This window comes from Podarcis cretensis, assembly GCF_951804945.1.
Source record: "Podarcis cretensis genome assembly, chromosome: 13".
NCBI lineage: Eukaryota > Metazoa > Chordata > Lepidosauria > Squamata > Lacertidae > Podarcis > Podarcis cretensis.
Window position 1 is genome coordinate 32,822,728 of NC_137182.1, and position 26,841 is coordinate 32,849,568.

The following is a 26,841-nucleotide window of genomic DNA, read 5'->3' on the forward strand; positions in this document are numbered from 1 at the left end:
CCTTTCAAAATGACGTTTCCCGGGATTACATCTTCCCAGAGGAGAAGATGCTGAAATGCAAACAGGGGACACAGAAAGGGCTGAACTCCTCAATCCCTTCTTTACCTCAGTCTTCTCCGATAAAGAAAACAATGCCCGACCTGAAGAATTTGGAGCAAATGATTCAGCAGAGGAAACACAGCCCAGAATAACTAAGGAGATAGTACAAGAATACTTGGCTAGTTTAGATGTATTCAAGTCTCCAGGGCCAGATGAACTGCATCCAAGAGTATTAAAAGAACTGGCAGATGTGATCTCAGAACCACTGGCAGTCATCTTTGAGAATTCCTGGAGAACAGGCGAAGTCCCGGCAGACTGGAGGAGGGCAAATGTTGTCCCTATTTTCAAAAAGGGGAAAAGAGAGGACCCAAATAATTACCGCCCAGTCAGTCTGACATCAATACCAGGGAAGATCCTGGAGCAGATCATTAAGCAAACAGTCTGTGAGCACCTAGAAAGGAATACTGTGATCACCAATAGTCAGCATGGATTTCTGAAAAATAAGTCGTGTCAGACTAACCTGATCTCATTTTTTGACAGAATTACAAGCCTGGTAGATGAAGGGAACGCAGTGGATGTAGCCTACCTTGATTTCAGCAAGGCATTTGACAAGGTGCCCCATGATATTCTTGTACAGAAGCTGGTAAAATGCGGTCTTGACTATGCTATCACTCAGTGGATTTGTAACTGGCTGACTGACCGAACCCAAAGGGTGCTCATCAATGGTTCCTCTTCATCCTGGAGAAGAGTGACTAGTGGGGTGCCACAGGGTTCTGTCTTGGGCCCGGTCTTATTCAACATCTTTATCAACGACTTGGATGATGGACTCAAGGGCATCCTGATCAAATTTGCAGATGACACCAAACTGGGAGGGGTGGCTAACACCCCAGAGGACAGGATCACACTTCAAAACGACCTTGACAGATTAGAGAACTGGGCCAAAACAAACAAGATGAATTTTAATAGGGAGAAATGTAAAGTATTGCACTTGGGCAAAAAAAATGAGAGGCACAAATACAAGATGGGTGACACCTGGCTTGAGAGCAGTACATGTGAAAAGGATCTAGGAGTCTTGGTTGACCACAAACTTGACATGAGCCAACAGTGTGACGCGGCAGCTAAAAAAGCCAATGCAATTCTGGGCTGCATCAATAGGAGTTTTGCATCTAGATCAAGGGAAGTAATAGTGCCACTGTATTCTGCTCTGGTCAGACCTCACCTGGAGTACTGTGTCCAGTTCTGGGCACCACAGTTCAAGAAGGACACTGACAAACTGGAACGTGTCCAGAGGAGGGCAACCAAAATGGTCAAAGGCCTGGAAACGATGCCTTATGAAGAACGGCTAAGGGAGCTGGGCATGTTTAGCCTGGAGAAGAGGAGGTTAAGGGGTTATATGATAGCCATGTTCAAATATATAAAAGGATGTCACATAGAGGAGGGAGAAAGGTTGTTTTCTGCTGCTCCAGAGAAGCGGACATGGAGCAATGGTTCCAAACTACAAGAAAAAAGATTCCACCTAAACATTAGGAAGAACTTCCTGACAGTAAGAGCTGTTCGACAGTGGAATTTGCTGCCAAGGTGTGTGGTGGAGTCTTCTTCTTTGGAGGTCTTTAAGCAGAGGCTTGACAACCATATGTCAGGAGTGCTCTGATGGTGTTTCCTGCTTGGCAGGGGGTTGGACTCGATGGCCCTTGTGGTCTCTTCCAACTCTATGATTCTGTGATTCTGTGATACTTGGTGGAAGGGAACCAGGGTATAAATTATGTCAGGTTTACATATAAGCGTAGGCACGCGCATAGCCTGTTCTGCCTTTCAGTTACACACACTTTCAAAGGGGAGAAATAGGATCCATTACAAAACAAAGACCATCTTTGAAGACACCAGCAGCATCAAAGGCAGCTCCGCCTAGAGTGCATTGCAGTAATCTTGTCATATCGGAGCTGTACTGTGACCATGTCCATCCAAAAATGGCATAATTGACAAACTCTAGCTGGAAATAGGCACCAAGGCCACCTGGGCCTCAAGTGACAATGTTGGCTCCAGGACTACTCCCAAACTATGAACCTGCTCCTTCCAGGAGCGCAACAACCTCACTCAGAACAGGCTGTCTTCACACCTCCTGGTCTCAAGAACCTGGAACATGTAACACTTCTGTCTTTCAGGATTCGATTTCCACTTCCACATCCAGCCCATCCCTGACTCCAAAAGCCTGTTTAGCACCTCACCCATATCTCCTGATTTGGCCTAACAGTTTTTACAAACTAGCCAACATAAAAAGAGTGGTTTGAATTTTAAGGTAGTGACAGTTCCTTCACCTTGGTTAAAGAGATCTGGGCTCACATGTAACACTAAGGTTGTGTCACATCACTGTTTACTCCGGCTTCGCTGGTGTTTGAAGCTGCATATGCATGATGTTAGCCACAATTCATGTGTATCCTGTAGTTTCTTGAGAAACGGTGCCGTTTGTTGTATTTAATGTGTTTTTCCTCAAAGCAGCTTCTGCCGGATTTGAAAACATAAGCTGTGGTGTTTACATTGGAGGTAACCATTGCACATATGCAGATGACAGCTTCACTGGAGTTCACAGGGGTTGTAAACACAGCAAAACCAAACAGTTAAAGCACTTTAGGTGAATACATCCCCGCCCAATTTCTGGTGTGTTCAGCAGTGTGCATATGATGAATCATAAGTGGCTTGAAACAGCAGACAACCTTGCATTTCAAGCTACTAATGAATACACAGCCTTAGCTACAACACTAGGTAAGCTTTATAAACCAACTAAAAAGCTTGGTTAATGAGCAACCTTTCAGAAACCTTTGTTAACCTGCTGAGATGGGTTCATACATGGCACTAAGCCATGGTTTAATAAACCATGTTTTTGGGTTATGTGTGAACCAGGCCAATGAAGAAAGCAGGCACCTCGTTTTGCATGCTCAAAACAGGACTTGCCTTCAGATGATATGTAGTATCACCCTTGATGCTACAACTACTAGTTACAAGATGTGGGGACTCTGGGATACCCACTTATTTCTCCTTTCAAAACCACTATGCAGTTGCAAAGGCAGCATTAAAAAAGGCAGATGGGGGCTAGAATGAAATAGGGAACTAGGAAGTGAAAAAAAGGAACTATGAAGAAACTTCACCCTCCCTTGGGTACTTGCTTCCTGTTTCTAACTTCTTCCCCTTAAAGGAATATGCTGAGATTGTGCAGTCAGAATCATTTGCTTCTTTTTTTAATGTCGGGGTGCACCCCTTTGAGAACTACAGAGCTGGGAAAATGGCATACAGATGGAAATAATAAATTAAAAAGAGAAAGCTCTTCTCACCCAGGCTTGAGTTCCCACCTGCTTTCTGCTTCGCCCTCCTTGTTATCTCTTTATTCTGTCCTCAAGAGGCACAGATTCCTGACCCTTCCCTCCCCCTTAACAGCCACTCGATGCCTCTTTCAGGACATAACTGAATCCGCCCCACTGCATTAGCCGAAGTGTTGCCCTTTCACGGATCCAGGCACAAGGCCAGTGGCCTCCCACCCTGCAGGCAGCAAGGCTGCGAACAGATCGGTATATTTACAAACACCTCTCTGCTCTGCTTTGCAGCCACAGCAGCTGCTACTATGCCAGGGTGACAAGGGTGGAAAGATCCATTTCTAGACCCCTGACATTCACTGCCAAACCACCAACATTTTCCCCTCCCGCTCCCCTTCTTGGGTGAATGGATTTCAGCAGGTCTTACCGTGTTGGTTTCAGCAGTCCGATTGTCAGCGCTGAGCGGTCCCCAAGGAACACAGAGACAAGGCAGAGCTGATGGATGTGTTACTGATCAGGGCAACACCTGTGCAGGGAGGAACGTGCCTTAACCTCGACTTTCCCTTTAAGAAAGGAATAATTCTAAGCAAGGAGTTTCTACATGCTACTGAAGTTGAAGAGGAAGGAAATTAACATGCTGATTTCCCTAATTCAAATTTTCAATTGCAAAATTGCACATTTATAATCCAACATTTTTTTTTAAGATTATTGTTTAAAAAGTATCTATTTACATTTTAGGATATTGATGAATTTAGTGTGTTTAGGTAGAGAGAGGGGAGAGTTATAAGTTGTCGAGTTTTCGGTTATTACCTTTGAGTTTTTCACCTTTTAATTCAGTTGTGTTTTTTAAGCACCCTCCCCCAAAATCATTTTTTAACCAAATTTCAGTTCTCAACTCCCCAAACTTGTGAATATATGTATCATGTTGTTTCAGTTCATGAAGCCATCAATCATCCAGAGATTCCCAGAATGTTTTAACAAGCACTTCCTCTTCCCAGGGAACACTGGGAATTGTAGCTCTGGGAGTGGAGCAGAGGTCTCCTAACAACTCTCAGTACCCTTAACAAACTACACATCCCAGGATTCTTCAGAGGAAGCCATCGTTGTTTAAAGTGGTGCCATAGTGCTTTAAATGTATGGTGTGAATTTGACCTTTGGCTAATAATGCCCAGGAATGACCCCCCCCCTTCAAATAGGCTGGCCCTATTTGGAATTGGATGAGGGCCAAAGTTGCTATTGCCCTAAACTCATTAATTTCAAACCATGTCAATGTTGGTTTTAATAGAAGCCGGAGGTTACTTTGGTCACATGGGGAAGGGAGGCTTTTTTTTAAAAAAAAAAAAAAAAGCTAATGTGGCTTAAATTTTGCTTTTGGATTGATGCTGTTTTGAGGGAAAGTACATCAAAGAAACTACAGCATATACGTGGATTGTGGCTAACGGCATCAAACACCAGCAGTGGGAGTGCACTACAACCAGGGTAAATGATAATGTGTACACAACCTATGCCTGAATTCTGCTTTTGAGTCCTCAAGTCAAGTACCTGATAAAACTTGATGGGGTTTTCAAGCTTTCAGTTTGCTCAAACAGTCCAATTGAATACTCAGTATCCATCATCTTCCCCAAAGGGAAAAATAAGTCTTCTTTTGAATTTCCACAGACCCTCCAAGTGCCCCTATTTCCCAGAGACAGTCCTGGATTTACAGAAGCTGCCCCGGTTTCTGATTTGATGCCAGAATGTCCCACTTTTCTTTAGGACATTCCTATTTTCACTGGGTAAAACCTCAGCGCCTAGGACTTGCCGATCGCATGGTCAGCGGTTCGAATCCCTGCGTCGGGGTGAGCTCCCGTCGTTCGGTCCCAGCTCCTGCCCACCTAGCAGTTTGAAAGCACCCTTAAGTGCAAGTAGATAAATAGGTACCGCTTTATAGCCGGAAGGTAAACGACGTTTCCGTGTGCTGCTCTGGTGCCGGTTCGCCAGAGCAGCTTCATCACGCTGGCCACGTGACCCGGAAGTGTCTGTGGACAGCGCTGGCTCCCGGCCTCTAGAGTGAGATGAGCGCACAACCCTAGAGTCTGTCAAGACTGGCCCGTACGGGCAAGGGTACCTTTACCTTTACCTTTACCTTTTATTTTCACTGGAGAGATGTTGAAGGTTACAAAGTTATGTGAACCACATACCCCCTCAAGCCAAGGAGATAAGTAACTATACAACTTTTAGAAGACATCTGAAGGCAGCCCTGTATAGGGAAGTTTTTAATGTTTGATGTTTAATATGTTTGTATATATGTTGGAAGTGGCTGGGGCAACCCAGTCAGATGGGTGGGGTATAAATAATAACATTATTGTTATTAACCAAGGAATTGTAGAGTTGGAAGTGACCTCCTCCTATTTTCACTGGAGAAATGTTGGAGGGTATGCTTCCAGTGTTAAAAGGACCTTCCCCAACTCTTATCCTGCTGCTCCCCTCATGGTGCTATTTGCGGGGTGGGGAGTGACAGGGAGGGGAGAGGCCAAGTGTGAACCACATTCTGAGTCGCATCCAGCTCAAAGTGGTTCTGGCCCAACTCCCAATAGGGCCAACCTATTTAAAGGTAGCTCATACTTTGAGCTTCCACCATTCAAAGTCTCATCCCAAAGTTCCTGCTTCCATGTTGGAAATGTCACAAATGAGTAAGACAGCCCTTTTGGATTAAAACTGGTCAACCATTGGCCAAGGAGTGTGTACCCATTGAGTGCTGAGTTGACAAGTGGGTGGGGCTCAGATTCTGTGTTCCATCACTTGCCTTTCTGCATGTTCATACTGAAGACTTGATGTGAGCTAGACTTCCACCTGCCTGTACACTCCCTGTGGTTACCTGAGCAACCAGGGCTCCATGACAGGAGTACCTATATAACAAATTAACTTGTGGGCAGCCATGTCAGTCCACTAGAAAAAATTCAAACAGCAGCAGTATCATCATACTTTTATTAGGACTAGCTAAGAAGTCACAAAGAAGTGTACAAACTTTTGTGTTCATCATAATTCTTCTTGTGCATACATGTTAAGCAAAATAATTTAAAACAAGAGGAGGGAAGATGTATTTAGGCAATATGAAAAGCCCAATGCTGTAGTTGTTGTAGTTGGGGGCATACAGGGGACATACATCATACAGATTTGATTATGTTAGATGGTGCCTGATATGGATTCTAGCTTCTGTGAATTGCCAAACAGAGTACATCTAAACTAGCTAGCCTTCTGTACTCAGACTATGAGCTTTGCGGGCCCGAAGAAGTAAGATCTCAGATGCAGAAGGGCATGCTGGGTTGAAAGAGGTCTTAAAACACTTTAATAAAAGCCAACAATTATTCTAATCTATTTCTAGCACTGTTTCTAGCAGAGTCCCTTATAAGGTATAAATAAATACAATGGATATGCATTTTAGATGGGCACTTAAATTCCCAGCACCCATCTAAAATTAATCCCCAGCTTTGCTAATGTAAAGGACCATCACCATTGGCATCCAGTTGCCCACTGTGAGAAATGGGGTGCTGTGAGAAAGGTGTTTGGTCTGATCCTGCAAGACTCTTTTTATTTTGGGTTTTTAGTTGGTCTTAATAAATACATTTGGGACGCAGGTGGCGCTGTGGGTTAAAGCCTCAGCGCCTAGGACTTGCCGATCGAAAGGTCGGCGGTTCGAATCCCTGCGGCGGGGTGCGCTCCCGCTGCTCGGTCCCAGCGCCTGCCAACCTAGCAGTTCGAAAGCACCTCCGGGTGCAAGTAGATAAATAGGGACCGCTTACCAGCGGGAAGGTAAACGGCGTTTCCGTGTGCGGCTCTGGCTTGCCAGAGCAGCGATGTCACGCTGGCCACGTGACCCGGAAGTGTCTCCGGACAGCGCTGGCCCCTGGCCTCTTAAGTGAGATGGGCGCACAACCCCAGAGTCTGTCAAGACTGGCCCGTACGGGCAGGGGTACCTTTACCTTTACCTTAATAAATACATTTGGTTATCGTTGCTGTTTGCACCATAAATGTGTTTACAAATGTATTTGCCCTCTAGAAATTAGATAATTTGGGGAGCGCACAAAATATTTTAAATGTACCCGTGGGGGAACGGGGGAAGGACAGTAGTGAGTGAAGATTTGCAATATGGCAATTATTCCGTTAGAACAACAGAACTTTATCACAGCACAGAAATTGATGGGACAAAGAAATTTGCTGATATTTCTAGGAATGCATTCTATGTGCATTATTGATGAGAAAATAGCTGAATGCTGGAACATAATCGGCATCATCACCAGTGCTTTTTTCCCCCCGGGGGCACTCAAGGGGACACAGTACCAACACCTCTTTTTTTGTTGTTAAAAAGTGTGGTACTTACTGTAACAACTTCATGGTGAGTACTGAAACCTTTTTTTTAATAGAAAAAAAGCACTGCTCATCACCTTTTGATTCCATCCCAATAGTCTATTTTAAAATTTTACACCATGTCTTTCTTTCTCTATGTGTTGCGTAATTGTGACTTTCTTCCTCGCAAATGAGCTGGGTATTTTATATATCTTTTTTTTTTTAAAAAAAAGAAAGAAATAGAAAAGTGCACACAAATGGAATCCACATCACTAACTACAGTAGGTGATCCAAATCTCTTTATACAAAATGGGGAACATATATATCTGGGATTATAAAATAGTCAGGGAAGATGTCTACTTAATGTTGAATAAGGTTGGCAGACAGTGGATGGTGATGGAGGCAATGGAAATGGGGTACCTGAGCAACTGGTCGATTTGTGGATGCCTTCTGCTTTCAAACTTTAAAAATGCTATCTGTGATAAAAGGAAAGAGGAAGAGGGTTGTGAAACATTTCCCTAAAGGTCATTCACAGCAGTAAGGGACATTGTGGTAAAATTAGTACCTCTTTTATGAGGTACTAACTGCAGTGTGAAATATAGAGCACGAATCAAGACAGGGCACCACTGCCTTAAATGCAGGCCGCATAGCTTACTATGACTATTTACTGGAAAAAACATTTTGTAACACTAATTGTAAGGAATCTTTAAAAGAAGTAGGGCAAGGAACAGTAGAACTGGTATCTTGAGAAAAGTGCGTTCAACTGAGTTTTGCTCTTAGGCCTTTTCCTTCTTTCTTTAAAAGAAGTTATGCATGTCACTGAAATCAGCAAGACTTAAGTGAAAACATGACTTAATTTTTCACATTGATTTCAATGGGGCCTGAGTGCAACTAAGTTAGTCTGGTTCCAACCCAGTATTTCAACAATCCCTACAGCAGCCTGTCAAAGATAGACTAGTACTGTATTAGATTCCTATATTGTAGACACTAAAAGCTTTCTTAAGGACACCTAGTGGACTCAGGTGAAATGTGAAGCTGGCTGGCAGCCTATAACTTTTGCCACTGTACACTCAGGGCTCATCCACATTTCCGCTTCCCTGCGATGTTCCCTGGGGAAAACCCACTGTTTACTGCTGAATCGGAACAAACATCAGTCGGGTTTTCTCTGGATTGACGTTTGCTCCAATTCAGTGCTAAAGAGCAGCTTTTCCTCAGGAAAGCAGTGGTACAAAACCACTCAGAGCTGTGCCTAGAAAACATGGAACAAGCAGGAAACTGCCAGGACCCATGCTTTCCAATGCACAGGATAAGTAGAAGTGTGAATGAGCCCTCAGAGAAAAGTGACTCTCCATTCAGAGCATGAAAACTATACAGATAATAAAATTAAAGATACCATGTATACATGATAAAAGTTTATGTATGGTTGCACTATGAAAGTTTGAAACTGTAAATGTCCTTAAAAGCCTTTAACACTCCTCGCATCCAAGGAATGCCAAGCCTTTCCCAAATGATGTGATGAAGATGGGCAGAAGGTGGGCAATATCGGCTTCTGCAGCCTGTGGAAAAATGAGTTTACCTTTGGGGATATAAGATGAGTCTGTTCTTAGCACAAGGATGCTTAGCCACTAACAGTGCCAGAAGATCAGACACATGGCATACAGAATACACATTTTCTCTCCTCCTGAAATCTGAACGTCCAGTGTTACGTTCCTTGGGGAATGTTGTGAAATAACCCAGCCGAGAGCACGTAACATTTGAATTCCTGCAAGTATCTTTTGTATTCGGATGAGTTGCTTAGTGCTTTTCTCTCCCCAGCCTCATAAAATGGATTCCTGCTCTGCTTTATTATGCTAGGGGTCTTTGGCCACCACTTCTGCTCGCCATGGCCGGTCAAGGTAGCTGAGTACCCGGCGGATGGGACCGCGCTTTGTGGGCTCCAGAGCAAGGAGGCTCCGCAACATGGCGACGGCATCTGGCGACAGAGGGCGCCAGTGATATGGCAAGTCTTCGTCTAGGCCGGACTGTTGCCATATCACAAAGTCATCAAAGAAGGAATCCTCAGGCAACGTCTTCTCCCAAGGGAAGTAGCCGGTGAGCAGGCAGAAGATCAGCACTCCAAGGGCCCAGGCATCCAGGCTGGCGTCAATGGGCAGGCCTGGGGAGTCACCGGTGCCACAGCTCAGCTCGGGTGCAGTGTAAGGGATGATCCCAACCACCAGGCGCAGAAGGGTGCCCTGGGGCCGCGTCAGGCCAAAATCTGTCAGTTTGATGCAGTGGCAATGGCGATCAAAAAGCAGGATGTTCTCAGGCTTGACATCTCGATAGACAAGGCCCCGGCTGTGGATGAAGTCCAGAGCACTCACCAGCTGTTTGGCACAAAGCTTGGCTGCTGGCTCAGGGATGCCAGCCTGGTCAGAGAAGAGAAAGGCACGTGTTTTTATCATGTCGGGTCTCCTCACTTCCTCATAAGCGTTTAGGCTCTGCCACTGAAACACAAGCCCTTTTCTGCTCTTGAATAAAGCAACAAAATCTCAACAGGCATTTAAAAATAAACGTCACATTTCCTTTCCCTCTGTGATGCCACCCTGACTGCATCAACCCATGTTAAAATATCTCAAGACACATTCAGCTGCAAGCTTCAAAAGGCTTTGCCCCACTGCTTTTGTTTAATCTATGGATTTTTTGTTTTAAATTCCTGGTGTAATTTGTTTAATTAACAGCTATTTCACGATTTCAGAAATAAAACCACGCATGTGTTGGTAGAATTCCTAGCTGAAGCCAATTATTCATTCCTTCATTATACAGTCATACGATGGAAGTCGAACAGAATCTGTTCCAGAAGTCTGTTCAACTTCCAAAACATTCAAAAGCTCCTGCAGCCAATTGGAAACCGCAGAAGCCCTGTCAGACGTTTGGGTCCCAAAGAACATTCGCAAACCAGAACACTCACTTCTGGGTTTACGACATTCGGGAGCCAAAACATCCGAGTACCAAGGCATTCGGATCCAAGGTATGACTGTATTTTTATCCTGCCCTTCCTCCCTGAGGAGACCCGAGCATGGGGTGCTGGGAGCTAAGCTTTGCATTGGATGTCCGTGTATATTCCTTACCTTGGGCTTGATAATGGAGATGAGGTCCTTGTGCAAGGCTGCCTCATAAAGAAAACCATAGTGCTGGCTGGACTCTATGGCGATGCCAAACATTCCAACAATGGCAGGGTGTGTGGAGAGTGAGAGGGCCACACAGTATTCATACAAGAAATTCTCCAGTTTAGTGCTTGCCTTAGGCAGCAGCTTGAGAGCCATAGGGGTCCCTGAGGGAGGTTGAGAGATACAAAAGTGAATGAGACATTGAGATAATACTACTCCAATAACAGTAAATGTATTTCCACAACAGACAACTGAAACGTAGTATTACTCCAATTGCATTTTTTAAATATATATATATATATATATATATATATATATATATATATATATATATATAAAGTTGGATAGTGGGAGGAGAGGGATTACATCTATCAATCAAATCAAGTAAGGTGAAGTCTCTTTAACATACAGCACTCATACATGTGAGATAATTAAGATACAAGTTCAACCATTCTAGCTAAACATGGATTAGAAGAGGGGGAATTGCAGTAGCAACAAAATGAGGGGGTGGTGAGGAGATGAGGGTGTTCCCTTTCAAACACTTGAACAAGACTTGGATTTAGAAAGCAGGGATTTGCAGCAGCTCATCCTATCTATCTAGAGCCTGATGAGCTGCACCCAATCATACTAAAAGAGCTTGTGTGTGTAATCTCAGAGCCTCTGTCTAATCTCTGAGAATTCTTGGAGAACATCAGGGAAAACTTTCTAACAGTAAGCGCTGCTGGACAGTGGTTGCTGGACTGCCTCAGAAGGTAATGGACTCTCCTTCATTGGCAGTTATTAAGCAGAGGCTTTAGATAAAATTCCTGCATTGAAGGGGGTTCTTAGCCCCATTGACATGGGAGTAAGTTCCATTTGATGTGGGTTAAACCACAGAGCCTAGGACTTGCCGATCAGAAGGTCAGCAGTTTGAATCCCTACAACGGGGTGAGCTCCCGTTGCTCGGTCCGTGCTCCTGCCAACCTAGCAGTTCGAAAGCACGTCAAAGTGCAAGTAGATAAATAGGTACCGCTCCAGCGGGAAGGTAAACAGCGTTTCTGTGCGCTGCTCTGGTTCACCAGAAGTGGCTTATTCATGCTGGCCACATGACCCAGCAGCTATACGCCGGCTTCCTCAGCCAATAAAGCAAGATGAGTGCCACAACCCCAGAGTCGGTCACGATTGGACATAATGGTCAGGAGTCCCTTTACCTTTACCAGACTTTCTTATGAATAGACGCGGGTAGGATTATGCTGTTAATTCTGAATTTCAGAATTGGGGAGAATCAGTCCCATTCATTCTTTTTGGGGCCCATAAATCTTTTAGGCACAAGACAAGTTGTAAGGACTACATTCACAATGATATTTTCATTAAAATGGGCTTCAGTGAAACCACTAAGAGCTGGGTCAAGAATGTTGCTTGATATGTGGAGTTTGTTTGAAATTGTTTGGGCACTCTTTCTACAGTCACGAGATGGAAGGTGAATGCCTCCACAGGCAATGATAAGTTTTTTCGCACCAAATGCCCACAGTAGAGGTCTTGTCACCCACTTGGGGACCTTCAGGTGACAAGTGATTCATAAGTTTAATAAATGAATGAAACGAGTCACTGAATAGAGTGGGGGTTTTTTTAAAAAAAATGGCCAGTTCTGTCCATGACCACTGCTGTGTATGACTGGCTGACCACAGATCACATATAGTAATTTGAAATTGTTACCACACCCATTGGTTATGGCAAGTGGTCCAACCTTCTCCAGTGGCACACCTGGCCACTGAAGTATTCTCATCCCTAGTTGCCCTTTCAACGTAAACAGCTTGTTGGTGAGTGGAGTTGCCAGAGCACACAAGGCAATCCACCCTTACCTCTCTTCCTGTGAGTCACCAGCACCACCTGCCCATATTTCCCCTTGCCCAACTCCTTGATGATGTGGTAGTGCTCAGACACCTCCATGTGCACCAAACTCTGGGACGTGATTTCCAACATGTCTTCTAGGAGAGCTTGGGCCTCCATGCCTGAGGACAGGTCCATGACCAAGCTGCAAGAAACACAGGAAGAAATTGCTAAGTACAGCTTGAAATGAATTGCGTTGGGCAGGGGAGGACAGCAGAAAGCCAGTTCTCTACATATATACGAATATATAACATTTCAATTCTCCTAAGTCACAAGTAATTGAAAACAACCAAACAGCACAAGAAATCCAAATGTAGCAAACAAAATTACAGTGGGTTACAAAATTACCTCGGGTTACATACGCTTCAGGTTACATATGCTTCAGGTTACAGACTCCACTAACCCAGAAATAGTGCTTCAGGATAAGAACAGAAATTTTGCTCTGGCGGCGCAGCAGCAGCAGGAGGCCCCATTAGCTAAAGTGGTGCTTCAGGTTAAGAACAGTTTCAGGTTAAGAACAGACCTCCGGAATGAATTAAGTACTTAACCCGAGGTACCACTATAGTCCTAACCAAGGTGATTTGTTTTGTTTTTTTAATGGCACCCCAGTCAGAAGAGCGAGGTACAAATAAAAAAAATGTTGTTTTTGTTACTTGAAATATCTCTTCAGATGGTCCAAGCAGCAGGGCCAGCCCACCCATGAGGCAAAGTGAGGTGACCACCTCAGGCAGCAGGATCCACAGGAGCAGCAGATCCTGAGGTAGATCTTTATTCCCCACTTGTTCCTGTTGCAGATCTTCACTCACTCCTTCTTTCCTGGTGGGGAGGGAGAGAGCATCTAATGGCACTCCTATAGAGGTATGGTCACTCATATTGCCCAAACTTTTTTATTACTTTTTGCTGGGTTCTCAAAAATTCCTCGTTTTTCCAAGGACTAGTTTCTCCTGCACTGAATGTCCCAGGAGTTTGTTTCAGATTGCAAGAAGGTTGGTAGTGGTTCCCTACCATGCAGATGTGCCCTCACCACCCACCAGTCTCAAGTCCCATTTGCAGAACAGGGAAGGAAGTCATTTACCTCCCCTCTTCCCCCTCAACATATGGTAATGACGCATTCTCCTCACTATTTGGTGTCTCTTGGGCCAAGGCAATAAACAGCAGTGGCGTAGTGTGGGTTGTCAGCACCCGGGGCAAGGCAAGTAATTTGCGCCCCCTAACCCGTGGATTTGAGCCCCCTAACCCTAACCCCAGATGTTGCGCCCGGTGTGGCCGGCCCCCCCTGCACCCCCCACGCTACGCCACTGATAAACAGAGCCATCCTATAGTTCCAAAAGGTCTCTAGGATGAGTCTTTGCCTTTCTTTGCTTCCCCGCAGCTCCCCAGGGTGTTCAGATACCCTGGAAACCTTTCAATGACCTTGAAACAGAAGAACACACATGCCTGGCACTCTTTATACACCATGAAAAGTATGAATTGGTCCAGATGGCCTTGGGGCAACCACGGAGCAGAAACCTACATACTGTGTAATTTCAACCTAAATTTGAGTTCCCTGCCCCTGTCCCCCAATGTCCACATCTGAATGTTGCACATTGTTAATTCCCAGTTCCATCCCACGTCTCCAAGGTCCAGTTGGTTTTTTTAAAGCATGCTTTAGCTCTCCACTTAGATGATATTTCTGGGCTGAATTCTTTCGAAAGGAATTACCTCTCAGAAGGAAAAGTAGAAAGAAGTCCTTTCAGTTGAAGGTGGTATTAGTCTTACAATTCATTCAGAAAACATCATCTTGAAAGGGCATCCTTCCTCTTCTCTTTCACACAGGAGGAGCCACCTCTTCCAAGACATCATCTGCACTTAAGTACTTACATTTTTTTTTAAAAAAAAAAAATCCCACTGCCTGAGTAATTCAGGACACCTTTTCATCAGTCAAAATGTTTTGATGGATTAATCTATTTGACTAGGCACTCTAGCCCTAACTGAAGGTAAATTCATTCACACATCCATATTGATGTGGCAGGCATGTGGGCTGAGTAGATTTGGACTGAGTTGTTGTTATTATGATGCTGAAGTAGTAATGAAGTTATCAGACCAGCAACATATCACACAATCTGTTTGAATGCACAGCGCAACCACTCAATCCAATTTCAGCAGTTTTGAGGGAAAATAGTAAATGTGGGTTAAGTTGCAATGCGTTCCTCTTTATGGGTAGCTTAAAAGGTGCCCCTAGCTCCATGCTTTTGCTCATTTAGGACACCAGGAAGCAATTTTAGGCTTGCCAAACAGCCAGACTTTTAAAGTCCTCCTGACTAGTTGCCAGAACAGGAGCATATAGAACCAGGGGAAATAATGTCAATCCAAGCTACTTATAAACACCTCCTAATATAATTCATAGAATCATAGAATCATAGAATCATAGAATCATAGAATCATAGAGCTGGAAGAGACCACAAGGGCCATCGAGTCCAACCCCCTGCCAAGCAGGAAACACCATCAGAGCACTCCTGACATATGGTTGTCAAGCCTCTGCTTAAAGACCTCCAAAGAAGGAGACTCCACCACACTCCTTGACAGCAAATTCCACTGTCAAACAGCTCTTACTGTCAGGAAGTTCTTCCTAATGTTTAGGTGGAATCTTCTTTCTTGTAGTTTGGAACCATTGTTCCGTGTCCGCTTCTCTGGAGCAGCAGAAAACAACCTTTCTCCCTCCTCTATGTGACATCCTTTTATATATTTGAACATGGCTATCATATCACCCCTTAACCTCCTCTTAATTCATTCTGTGTTGTTGTTGTTGTTGTTTTGTGTGTGTGTGAGAGAGAGAGTGAGTGAGAAAGAGAGAGGATTTATAGTTTTCACACAGATAAATAAAACCATATGTGTGTGTTGTCATGCTCATCCACTAAATAGGAATGCATGTGATCATCCCATAAGAAGCAGCTGGCATTCTTTTCCACAGTGCAGTGTTTGGATATGGATTCTAGTTTCTGTGAATTGCCACACAGAGTACATCTAAACTAGTTAGCCTTCTGTACTCAGACTAAGAGCCTTGCGGGCTTCGTCTGCTCTTAGCTCAGGGCAGTCCAGCCTCTCAGACGAAGTGGTCTGCAAGAGCACTTCAGCACAGAACCTGCAAGCCACACGCTGAATTAAATTTCTATATTGTTAATTAAAGTGTTTGCAATATAGTTTATATTATTTAATATACACAGATATGTTTATATGTATAATATATATAAATTAAGCACACAATAGATTTAATATAATTATTTATCAAAGAAATTTAATACAGAAACTCAGGGCAAGTCTCTGGCACATAGATAGATGCACAACAGTAGCCCGAGTTTGCTTTTCCTCTCCAGGCAGGTTTTTCCACACAGCCACTGCTCCTCCCCACCTGGGGCTACCAAAAAAAAAAAAGAGAGGTATTAGACCTCCCTCAGCTGAGCCAATCCAGCATCTATGATGGAAGTCAAGCAAAGGTACTCTGTATATGCGTAGATGCAACTCTAACCCTAGAAAGGGCATATACTGTATCCTTTGCCCTCTTAATCCTTACATGTCAACTGTGGGAAGTCTTGCATGTAGATGTATTGTAACAGCTTGGTGTTTCCATCTACGTAGTCTACATTATAAGTGGGCCAGGCCAAACAAGCTGAAACAGTTGCATCTACAGCAGATTGGATGCACTGCCTCTGTAGTATCCCTGAGATTCTTTGAGCCACAATTTTTGATTCTAGTCCCTTTCCCCTCTCCCACTCCATACAGACATATTCCAAATTTAGCAAGGCTAAAGTGTATCAATCTCCCTAACTAATTCCACTTATAAAACATTGTCCCGGTTGGAGAACTGTGCAGAACTCTAGAATGCTGGAAGGCAGAATGGAAAATCCCTTTGATAGTGATTTCTTTCTACACACTCTTTTTTGGTCCAGTTCAAGTGGGTGAGCAGACTGGCTCTATGTCATGTTCTAAATTACATTTCTGGTGCCCCGCGGAAGATGGACACAGTCGCCTGTAGCCCCCTTTGCTTAGCTGCTGCCAGAGTGCCTGCCTTCTGATTCCATGCCAAGCGTCCTCTCTTACAGGCTAGGAAAGTTCATGGGGATTTGGGCCTAAATGGGATTGACACGCTCTTAAAGCCACTGGAGATCCGTTTCCAAGCTTCTAGAGGCAAAGGGAAAGGGCATGGCAAGGTCCAACCACCCTCTCCTTTTTCTCTCTTCTGCCTAGCCTGCTCCTAGAGATAAGCCCAGTAAACAGAGGCAAATGTGAAAGGGAGAGAGAAAGATGGTTAAATAAATAAATAAATAAGCTTGAGGCTCAAGGGTGCCTGGAAGTCTGGATGAGCTAGATCAGTGGTGTAGTGTCTGGTGTTGGTTATTCAGTGGTGGGAGCAGTTGGCATTTTGTACATGCTCGTAGGGCGTCTTGCTTTTATTAGACCTAGCAAATGAAAAGGTATTGCATCCATTTTATGACCCCTCTGATGCAATAACCTTCTGGTTTCTCTCACGCATAGGGGCAATTTCACACAAATAGATCACTGTGTGAAAAATAAAATAAAAACATGGTACAAAGACTCATCATTTGATTTTAAGCCCAGAGTAAAAACACAAGGCTGTGCAACAACACTCCCCCCTCCTCTCCCCTGCAGCCCTCGCATACCCCACTTGCTCAGCATTGGATTATTATTATCATTTACAATAGTAAATAAAAACACAGTGTGTTTTTATTGCTACTAACTATAAATCTCCTCTCCTTTAAGCTTCAGTGTGAAGTGAAGGAAGTCTCATCTCCCATCACGGCTGTATCTCTTCCAAATGAGTGGCAGAGACACCAACCAAGACTTCACAGAATACTCTCCAGTTACAGGCAAAGCAACAAATATTTGGCCCGCCCATTCGCGGCTGCTGCTGCATGCCACTTGGCTGTGATCGATCATGTGGGCTTGGACACTCGCAAGGAACCCAATCTGCCTCTCAGGACAATCCTTGCACGCAAAGCAGGGTTGAAGGGGAGGCGGTTGCCCTGGTAACCGAGCAAATCTGAGGCCTGTTTCACTCAGGTACCATTCATTTGCACAGGGCAAAAGAGACCATTTTTCACTAGTCAAAAAAGAGTAAAACTTTTCATTAAGTGCCCTCTTCCTCTCCTTCATTCGCTCTACCTATAGGTGCAGTCCACGGATAAACCTTGCTGCTACCCCACTACTAATAAAGGTGGACCCAACTGGTCTGTTTGATGCTTTGCCACAATTTCTGTGAAATTCTGCTTCCTGGTTTAAAGGGCATGTGAGTTCTATGGTGAATTTTCTACTCATGCAAGAGAACAGAGCCTGCCTCTGATCCTATGAAAGGTCAGAGAGATTCAGAAGATAAGGCCATTCTTCCATTTTTGAAGGAGACAACTCCTCTCACGTTTGTGCTTTTTGCTTCCCCTCCTGTTTTGAAATCTGACCTCCAAACCTTGCCTTTGGATGGCCATATGATCTACTCTACAGAGGTCAATTCTTTCTTGGAAGGACAGCTCTCTATATGAAGGTGTGTTTCTTCAGTTTGAATGGCCATTTGGTTTAAAGATGAAGAAATGTAAGAAGGAAAACCAAGTGCCTTGAAGCTGCCCATCAACGGTTAGCAATGCCTGGGAGCAGACTGAGCAAGTGCACAGGCCGCCTGTCCACAGCCTCACTCCATACAGGGAGATGTATTTTGTGTAAATTATAGAAAACATTTTCAAAATTTGCATCAATACATATAAATTAATCTATCTTTTATGCAATTCTTTTTTGGTGATTTCCTTTCTTTTTTCAATGCAAATTGGCTACCCTGCCTTGCCTTCATTATCATTAGTTCCTCCTTGATTCTAACATAATACTAGCAATTAAGGAACAACTATTCAGGAGGAGCTAAGCTTACTAGGTGAGAACAATCGGTTTTAGAAAACAACTTCTTTACAAGCTCAAACTCCTTGTGAAACACTCACTACATTCTTTATTTAAAGCACTGCTTATGCCCAACGGAAGAAAATTACAAGTAAATAGGCATCCCTCTTTCCTGTTGTAATTTCTAAAGGGCAAAGGTATTCTGTTTATCTGTGCAAGTTTAGGCCAGGGCTTGTGAAGTTGCCACTGAGTGAAGAGCATTTTGCCATTTGAGGCAAAACAGAAAATGGCATACACCCACTACCATCACCTTGTCCTCTGCCCCACTGCTGTCACCTGTAAGGACTAGTAAGTGTCTAGTCCTTAATGTTCTGGGTAGGCTTGCAGATAGCTGGTGAAATTTCAAAAACAAGGGTAAGGGCTGAGCAGGATTCCCAGGGTTTCAGAGATTCAGCACCTTGCATAGCTTCCCCCTTTCACCATGTTGGTGAGGAAGTTAATGTGAAATAAGAATAGATGTGCAGACATTTGCTTTATTTAATATAGAAGTTGACTAATTCGTTTTTTGTGTGGAATTTAGTTGTGTGTTGTTTATAAAAAAAAACAATGTTGGAATGTGCAGAGACCTTGTTTAGTGGTTCAGCTAAACACAGAGAACAATCACAGAAGGCTTTTAAGCCATAGCTGTCAATGTTTCCCTTTTTTTAAGGGAAATTCCCTTATTCCGAATAGGATTCCTCACAAGAAAAGGGAAAAGTTGACAGCTATGTTTTAAGCACACATTCCCCCATAGCAGTTAAAACTGCGTGCAGGCCAGTTCATACAACCATCATGTCTGGTAACAATTTTTGTGCTTTTTACTGATGCACAGGATAGGAGCTATCAGTTTTCTACACTGCTGCAAGCTGTAGCAGCAGGAGTGTGTTGTCGACAGCAGCCTGGTACTTTCCGCTCACACTGAAGGACTCTGGCCATCTGCTTACTGTGGACAAAAAGCTGCTGTGGTTCGAGCAGGGAAAAGGCATGACCATAAGCATAGCAGTAGTTCTGAATTGCCTCTGTTATTTTGGAGGGCCTGAGCTCAATGAAAGTGTTTTTTTGTCTTGCAGTGCACTGTGCAGGATCTCCAGTTAAAGCGTGGGAAGTAGGGCAAGGAATTCTATTTGCCTGAGATCTTGATAAAATGTTACCAGTTGTAGTAGATAATATTGGACTACAGAGGCCCAATGGTCTGACAGCATATAAAACAGCTACATGTGTTCATACATGCCGGTGCACAGACCTACCTGATTAGAGCAGTCAGAACACTGTGCAAGCACAGACCCTGTTTTGGCTGGATGCACAATCTTCCCTACAGGAATGAGCTAAAGAGAAAATTTGCTACCGTATATTGGTTTACCAACACAAACCAGATGTGTTCCATGCTAATTGACTGACCCTTGTACATCACAAAGCCACACACACTCCCCTAGGGCTTTTTTTATTTTCTTCCTTTTTAGAAGCTGTTTTTTCAGGTGCTGGATAATTTGAATAGGAAGCTTGCAAGACACTTTTAATAAAATAGAATGCAGCCTACCTGAAACGGATAAATAAGTGATCCCTGCAGAGGCGGTTTTAGGGTAGCATGACTGGTTTGGTCACTCTGGGCACCGTGCAACAGGGGGCGCTGCAATAATGATGTAGAATGGTGCGTGCGAGGTGGGGGGACTGAACTTTAGCGTCGCACAGGGCGCCGCTGAAATGTGAGAGCCCAAAGTCTGCCACTGATAACTGCTGGATATGAAGGCAAGTATGTGTTTCCTTTGAAAAACAAAGATTGAGAGGGACCACAGGGCAAGGGGGAGGGGAATGCATTCACTCCTGTTGGTACACACACCTGTATATTACTGTATTCTTACCGGGCATCACGGATTAGATAACTGCAAAGAAACCTTAATTGTGAGTCTTGGATGAGAAAGAAAACCCCTCTGGGATTTATACAGGTTTTTACTCAAATATTGGAAACTTTGGCCAGTAAATGTAGTGTGGAATTAGACACAAGGGACACTGAGCTGCCCCTTTGTATTTGTTCTTCTCCCTTCCCGGGCACATGTACTATAACATAATGTGCAATGTGACATCAATGTTCTGCACATTTCATCACCCCTGCTACTGACAGCCACTTATGAGGTGGCAACATGAACATACACAGTACAAGACATAACTGGAAAGACGTGGGAAAGAAGTATAGAACAGTAGCAGGCAAACGATGGACGCTTTGCTAGAATTCTAGTCCTTAACACCTGCCTCTTCCTGCACATTTCTGCTGCACTGCGCTGCAATTCCTCACACATCAATCGCCCAGACAAAAACCAGGGACACTTTTTAGAATGAATGCTCTGTGCTGATTAGTCAGTGTAGATAATTATTTCTTGCCCTTTATTCTGGCTTTGGCTTACACAGTTGGGCTGTTCTCTTGGATTCGGTACCCGAGAACACCTTTGCAAACTGTCCAAAAGCACTGGGGTAGCAGGCAGACCCATAGTTATTTGAATGGAAGCCACCTGTCAGATTGTTCCATCAGGACTCTGCTGTCTGAAGCCCCAGGTAACAGAGCTGACCCCAGGACCTAGTTCCCCACCCTGACACCGCGGACTCCACCTGGTACTTACTTCCTGCTGTGCTGAAGGATCTCTGGAGTGCCCAGTCTCTCTATCTCTCTCGCTCGCTTTCTTGCTTCTGCTGCTGTCTGGTGAAACTGTCCAGAGTGCAGCCGGGGTGTCTGCCAGGCATTACCGGGTCTAAGCGTGACGCTCCGCCTCTTCTCCTGTGCCACACACACCCTATGGAGCTGGAGTTTGAAGAGGGGGAGCGCAAGCGAGGGTGTCATCTATCTCTCTAGGACAGATGAAAGAGTTGAGCATACCAGGCAGGCTGTCCACCCGGCAGCATTCAGCCCAGACCATGGCATCTGCCAGGATACCTAACCCGCAGCAAGAGTTTGGGCTCCTGTTTCTGGGGGATTCAATGGCCTTTCACCTCTCTCCCACAGTCCTCTGCCATTCCCCATAATCCTTTATGCTGCAGTTGTGATACAGTGACATCCTGTGTCCATGTCTCTTCACTGCATGGGGACGGGGAGAGAGAGAGAGAAAGAGAGAGAGGAAGCAAGCAGACAAGCAGGGGGGAAATCGTGGTCTCCCTCCTTCTGCACCCCCCACGTGTCCATCTCCTCTCCACACTATGCATTCTAGCTGAAAAGTACAAGGGATCCTGCAAGAGTAAGCTGTGACAAATGTCTGTACCATGTTCTGAGGTTGCCAACAGCTGGCTACCTCTTAAAGGCGGTTTCCATGGAAACCAGGGTGGTGCAGCTTATGTAACATGTACAGCAAGCCCAGGCTTGTAAGAAAGCCTGAATGTCCCCGAAAGCCAATATTTCACTTAGGGAAATGAATTGTCTTCCACACTAGAGAGAAAAAATTAAGCAGCGAGTACTTTTTTGCATTCAGTACAATAGTTGGTGGTACGCAAAAGAGATGTATATCATTTTGAATAGTACAGAAAGAGTGAATAGGGAGAAGTAAGTCACACTCTCATAAGTGAGAGGTACCTAGTTCAATCCAGTTCTCTGTGTTAGCAGCCCTGCCTCTTACTGCTTTACCAAAGATAGCTGTGAAGTATACTCTGTGCATATGCAAAAGCAGCCTCTTCTATTTTGTCACTTTACATAATCCTGTGCTGTCCTGCTGTACAAAACAGGAACAGTATAGCTCGGATTAAGCTCTGCAGCCAAGAGAAATGAGGATTTCAATCACATGCTTCTGGCTGGCTGGCTGCAACAGAATAAGCCCTGAAAACAACATCTGCTGAATTCCGAAATTTCAGCAAGTGTTTTGCGCATGAATGGGACAGAACTTCAGTGGTTTGGGCAAAACGAGGGAACCCAGCATTGCTGAGGGTGCTTCACATGCCTGTGCTTTCTCCATGCTGCGACGGCCAATGAATTTGCAATATGCAAAACAACTCAAAGGTGAAAAGTGATTAGTCTCTCCTTCACTTGATCATGATTCATGTGATTTGATTTAACAATGAGAGTCCAACAGAGGGATGTGACTGGACTGTTAGAAGGTATTGTGACCTACCTGACCCATCCTATTGGAAGGATTCAGGGTGGATTTGTCAAAGTGATGCTGGCAGCAGCATTGGCAAATGGAGTGGGTAAAGATTTGACTTGGATCTCTTGAGCTTGCCGTTCAAGCTCCAACTTAGCATTTGGCTCTGTGTTGGGGCCAAGCTATGTGTTGAACTGTAGATGTAAGTACTGTTGGTCTAATAACCATTTCTGTCTTGAAAGGTGTCCTTAGAAATAAAGATAGTTGGATATTTTGAAAATTCAAATGATTGGGAAATTATTAATGTATCAGAATCTCTCATCTTCTTTAAATTTCAGGGCCTAGTTTCTTTATCTGACAGGAAACAAACAAAAACAGCTCAGTGAATCAAAATACAGTATAATGAAATCAGAAGACAGTTCACCTGTGGTTCAGTTTAGCTACTGAGCAGATCAGTCTAATTGGTTGGGGGGGGGGTTAGCTTTAATGACAGTCATATACTGCAGCTGCATAGAATGTTCCTAATTAACAGTTCTTTAGAACAATCCATTGAACCTATTTGAATACATCACATATTCTTTTGTCTGAGAAAGTATGGAGCCAGCATGGTGTGGTAGTTATAGTGTCAGGGTAGAACTTGGAAAAGTCAGGTTCAGAACCATGAACTTCTTTTAGGCCTTATCTACACTTACTTTTTGCCATCCTTTTTCTAGCCAGAGGTCCTCAGTTTAATGTTCCATACCCAAGCGGTGTTTTTTCCCTCCCTCTCTCTTTTTATTCTGAACTTTCCCTGTGAAAACCCACTCTTTAAAGCCGAATTGGAGCAAACATCAATTTGGGTTCTCCACAGATTTATGTCTGCTTTCATTGAGCTTTAAAGAGCAGGTTTTAACAAGGAAAACTCTGGAGCAAGATTTTTAAAAGGGCTCAGACATGGTCCTTTAAATAATGGGTCATGCCTGGAAAGAGAAGAGTATAGCCCCTTGGTGACCATGAGGTAGGCAAACTAAGGCCCGGGGGCCAGATCCGGCCCAATCACCTTCTAAATCTGGCCTGCGGATTTTTACATGAGTAGAATGTGTCCTTTTATTTAAAATGCATCTCTGCATTATTTGTGGGGCCTGCCTGGTGTTTTTACATGAATAGAAAGTGTGCTTTTATTTAAAATGTGTCTCTGGGTTATTAGTGGGGCATAGGAATTCGTTCTTCTTTCTTTCTTTCTTTTCACAAAATAGTCCAGCCCCCCACAAGGTCTGAGGGACAGTGGACTGGCCCCCTGCTGAAAAAGTTTGCTGACGGACCGGCCCCCTGCTGAAAAAGTTTGCTGACCCCTCAGCTAGTCGCTATCTCTCAACTTAGCCTGCCACCCAGGGTTGCTAGGATGATAAATTGAGAGATAAACATGTGTTCTGTTATGAGCTCCTTGGAAGGAAAGTACAATACAGTGGTACCTCAGGTTAAGAACTTAATTCGTTCCGGAGGTCCGTTCTTAACCTGAAACTGTTCTTAACCTGAAGCACCGCTTTAGCTAACGGGGCCTCCCGCTGCCGTCATGCCACCAGAGCATCCTGAAGCAAAGTTCTTAACCCAAGGTGCTACTTCTGGGTTAGCGGAGTCTGTAACCTGAAGCATCTGTAACCCAAAGCATCTGTAACCTGAGGTACCACTGTATATACATTATAAATAAACCCAGTTCATCTTATTTACTGCTGCAAGTGGCATGTAATGTAGGGAAAGAATATTAGCTGTGAAGTGTTTCAGATGAGTGGTAACTGGAATCACTAATAAGGAGATGGAAAATACATCCACCGGTCTATCTATAGCTCTTATTCTCTCTATAGCCTTGATAGTAAGGAGAAGGAAAAGATATCCACTAGTTTATCTATCTCTCTTATTCTTGCCTTGGCCTAAGCTCTTGGTTATTTAGGATTTGGATGCACAGCTGATAATCTTAGCAACTAGGCCTTTTAGATATTCACTGCTCACCTTCCTCCCTCTCATTTGGCACTTCTAGCTATCCTGTCACTATTTCCTCAGTCTGGAGGCAGCTGGAAAGCAGCATTCTGACATCTTACACAATGTGCTGCCAGCACTCTCTGCATCTGCCCAAATGGCCGGAGGCAGATGGAAAATGTAAGATGAAAATGCAACAATATGAAGATCAAAGACGAGATAATGACAAAATATCCCACTTTCTGTATACTATTAGTTTATACCGATGGCTGGTATTTTTGAGTGGAATATGCATACCAGCAAATTCAGGTTGTTGCTATTGTTATAGATTGGGGGGGGCGCAAAACCCTAGAAATTGATAAATGGTAGGATTTTGATTATTTGGGATGTGAAGGCAGAAAAACAAGCTGCAGAGGAATTCCCATGCTAGCCTTTGCAAAAAGAAAAAAGAAAAAGAAAAAGCACATGACCAAGCTAAGCTAGGGCCATTAAGAAACAATATGGGGCCATTGAGAGGCATTGGAAATGCAAGAGAACTGTCTTTCCCCTTGCCCTGAGGTGTGAACGGAGACTGGGGGTTTAGAAGGTTGCCAGGGTAACTTGGTGTGTGGTAACAGAAAAAGAGAGTCTTTTAGCAAGGTGTTTAGGGAAGAAGAAAAAAGAAAAAAAAAGACTGGAATCCATCTTGGGCAGGCTGGCTGAAGGCTGGCTGTACTGCTGTGGGGGACAAGCCCCTCTTGAAATGACCATGCTGTAAGATCTGGACTCCCTTCATGCAGACTGAAGATGTAGATAGGTGAATAGACCATATTTCTTAAAACTACAACAGTCTATGCCATGTCTCAATTCTCCAAAGGAACACAGACCCTGGGTGAGTACCTGGAACCCCATGGATTGTTGTTACCAGAAAGAGGGCGAGGCACCCAACTTTCATAACACTATTATTTTTACTATTTTTACTGTTACCCTCCCTTCGCCCTAAGGTCCATGGAGGGTGGCAACATTAAAACATGATATTAGAAACAACTGAAAACAATTTACAGCCATAAAATGAAGTGGGTCCTAAAAACATAACAAGTGTTTAAAGAGGTGCATCTCGAGCATTCTCTGAAAGCTGTATACATAAGTTACATAAAAGTTACATAACTGAAGTGGATTTGTCATTCTTGCGCAACAAACTTGCTCCCTCCTATCAGACGTTTTGTGATAAGAAGAATGACGAGAAATGTGCTGGAATTAGTGCTATTTTTCTAGGAAAAGAGGTGCCAGAACTCGCTATGAACGCCTCCCTTCTTTCTCTTATAATGGCAATGACGTCCACCTGCGAGGTGCCGGAACTGAGTTCCAGCTGAAAAAAGCCCTGACTGGAATGCATGAGATAAAAAATGCTTGAGGCCATGTCATATAACCTCCCTGAAAACAAATCAGAATGAATGCTCAATAAGCAACCACTAAACTAACCTGCCTGCAAACTGTGAGAACACACCAGAATGAATGCTCAAGAAGCAGTTTATCCAGAGGTGAGCTACCTGGAAGTGGCCAGAGATAAAATGACTCTTTCACCAGAATTTCACCAGAGCTTGAGTGTTACTAAGAAGGCATTAGCATTTGGTAAGGCAGATTGTTTCCTCATAAACTGGAAGCAGCTGTGTTACACTTTCACCCACACTTCAAGAAGGGCAACCTTTTGTATCCTACCGCGTAAGAGCCCAGGTTGCTGGCAGTCTTGCTGGTCCATCTTGGCTTCTTTCCCTAGCACCAGATCTCTTTTCGCCCTGCTATAAGGGAGGTCGACCTCTTTCTCAGCAAGTGCTAATCTCATCATTCATCTGGTTAGCATAACAGCAGGTGGATGGAAATGTTCCCAAGGTGCAGAGTGCAAAGAGTCTATTCCATCAATGTTCAGGCACGAGACTTGGAAGAGCCAGCATTTTCCTTTATGAAATACGTGATCTGGCAGAAAAGATCAAACAGAAATCCAGGATGGAATTTGATGAGGCAAGCAGAACCTTTAGCTGCCTCTTCAGTTGTAAGTGTTCCTGCAATTCTTCACAGAGCAGCCCATTTTTCATCCTGATGCAGCAGTTCTAATTTGGGAAAGCATTTTTAAAATTGCACCCAAGGCTTGGAAACCTTCTGGTTGGATCATAATTTCTACCCAAAAGAGCAAAGCAGCTGAAAATGTTTTTTTAAAAAAAAACAAAAAAAGGAATAAGTCACCTTCATGTTGAA

General features: G+C 44.0%; 2 protein-coding genes across 2 annotated transcripts in view; both read right to left on the reverse strand.

The window, feature by feature from the left end:
- The window catches only part of LOC307200120 (uncharacterized protein), a 38,320-nt gene extending 34,436 nt beyond the window's left edge, over positions 1-3,884 (reverse strand). Inside the window, exon 1 of the mRNA XM_079948503.1 lies at positions 3,772-3,884. The gene's annotated coding sequence lies outside the window, so the exon portion shown is untranslated. The remainder of the gene's footprint in view (positions 1-3,771) is intronic.
- Positions 3,885-6,297: 2,413 nt separating this feature from the next.
- LOC307200135 (serine/threonine-protein kinase SBK2-like) lies at positions 6,298-21,583 on the reverse strand. Its single transcript, XM_079948535.1, is given in 6 exon segments — positions 6,298-6,936; positions 7,313-10,078; positions 10,781-10,983; positions 12,661-12,833; positions 21,214-21,254; positions 21,257-21,583. Coding segments are annotated over 5 exon segments (1,053 nt in total). The 5' UTR covers positions 21,335-21,583; the 3' UTR covers positions 6,298-6,936; positions 7,313-9,520.
- Between the last annotated feature and the right edge of the window lie 5,258 nt (positions 21,584-26,841).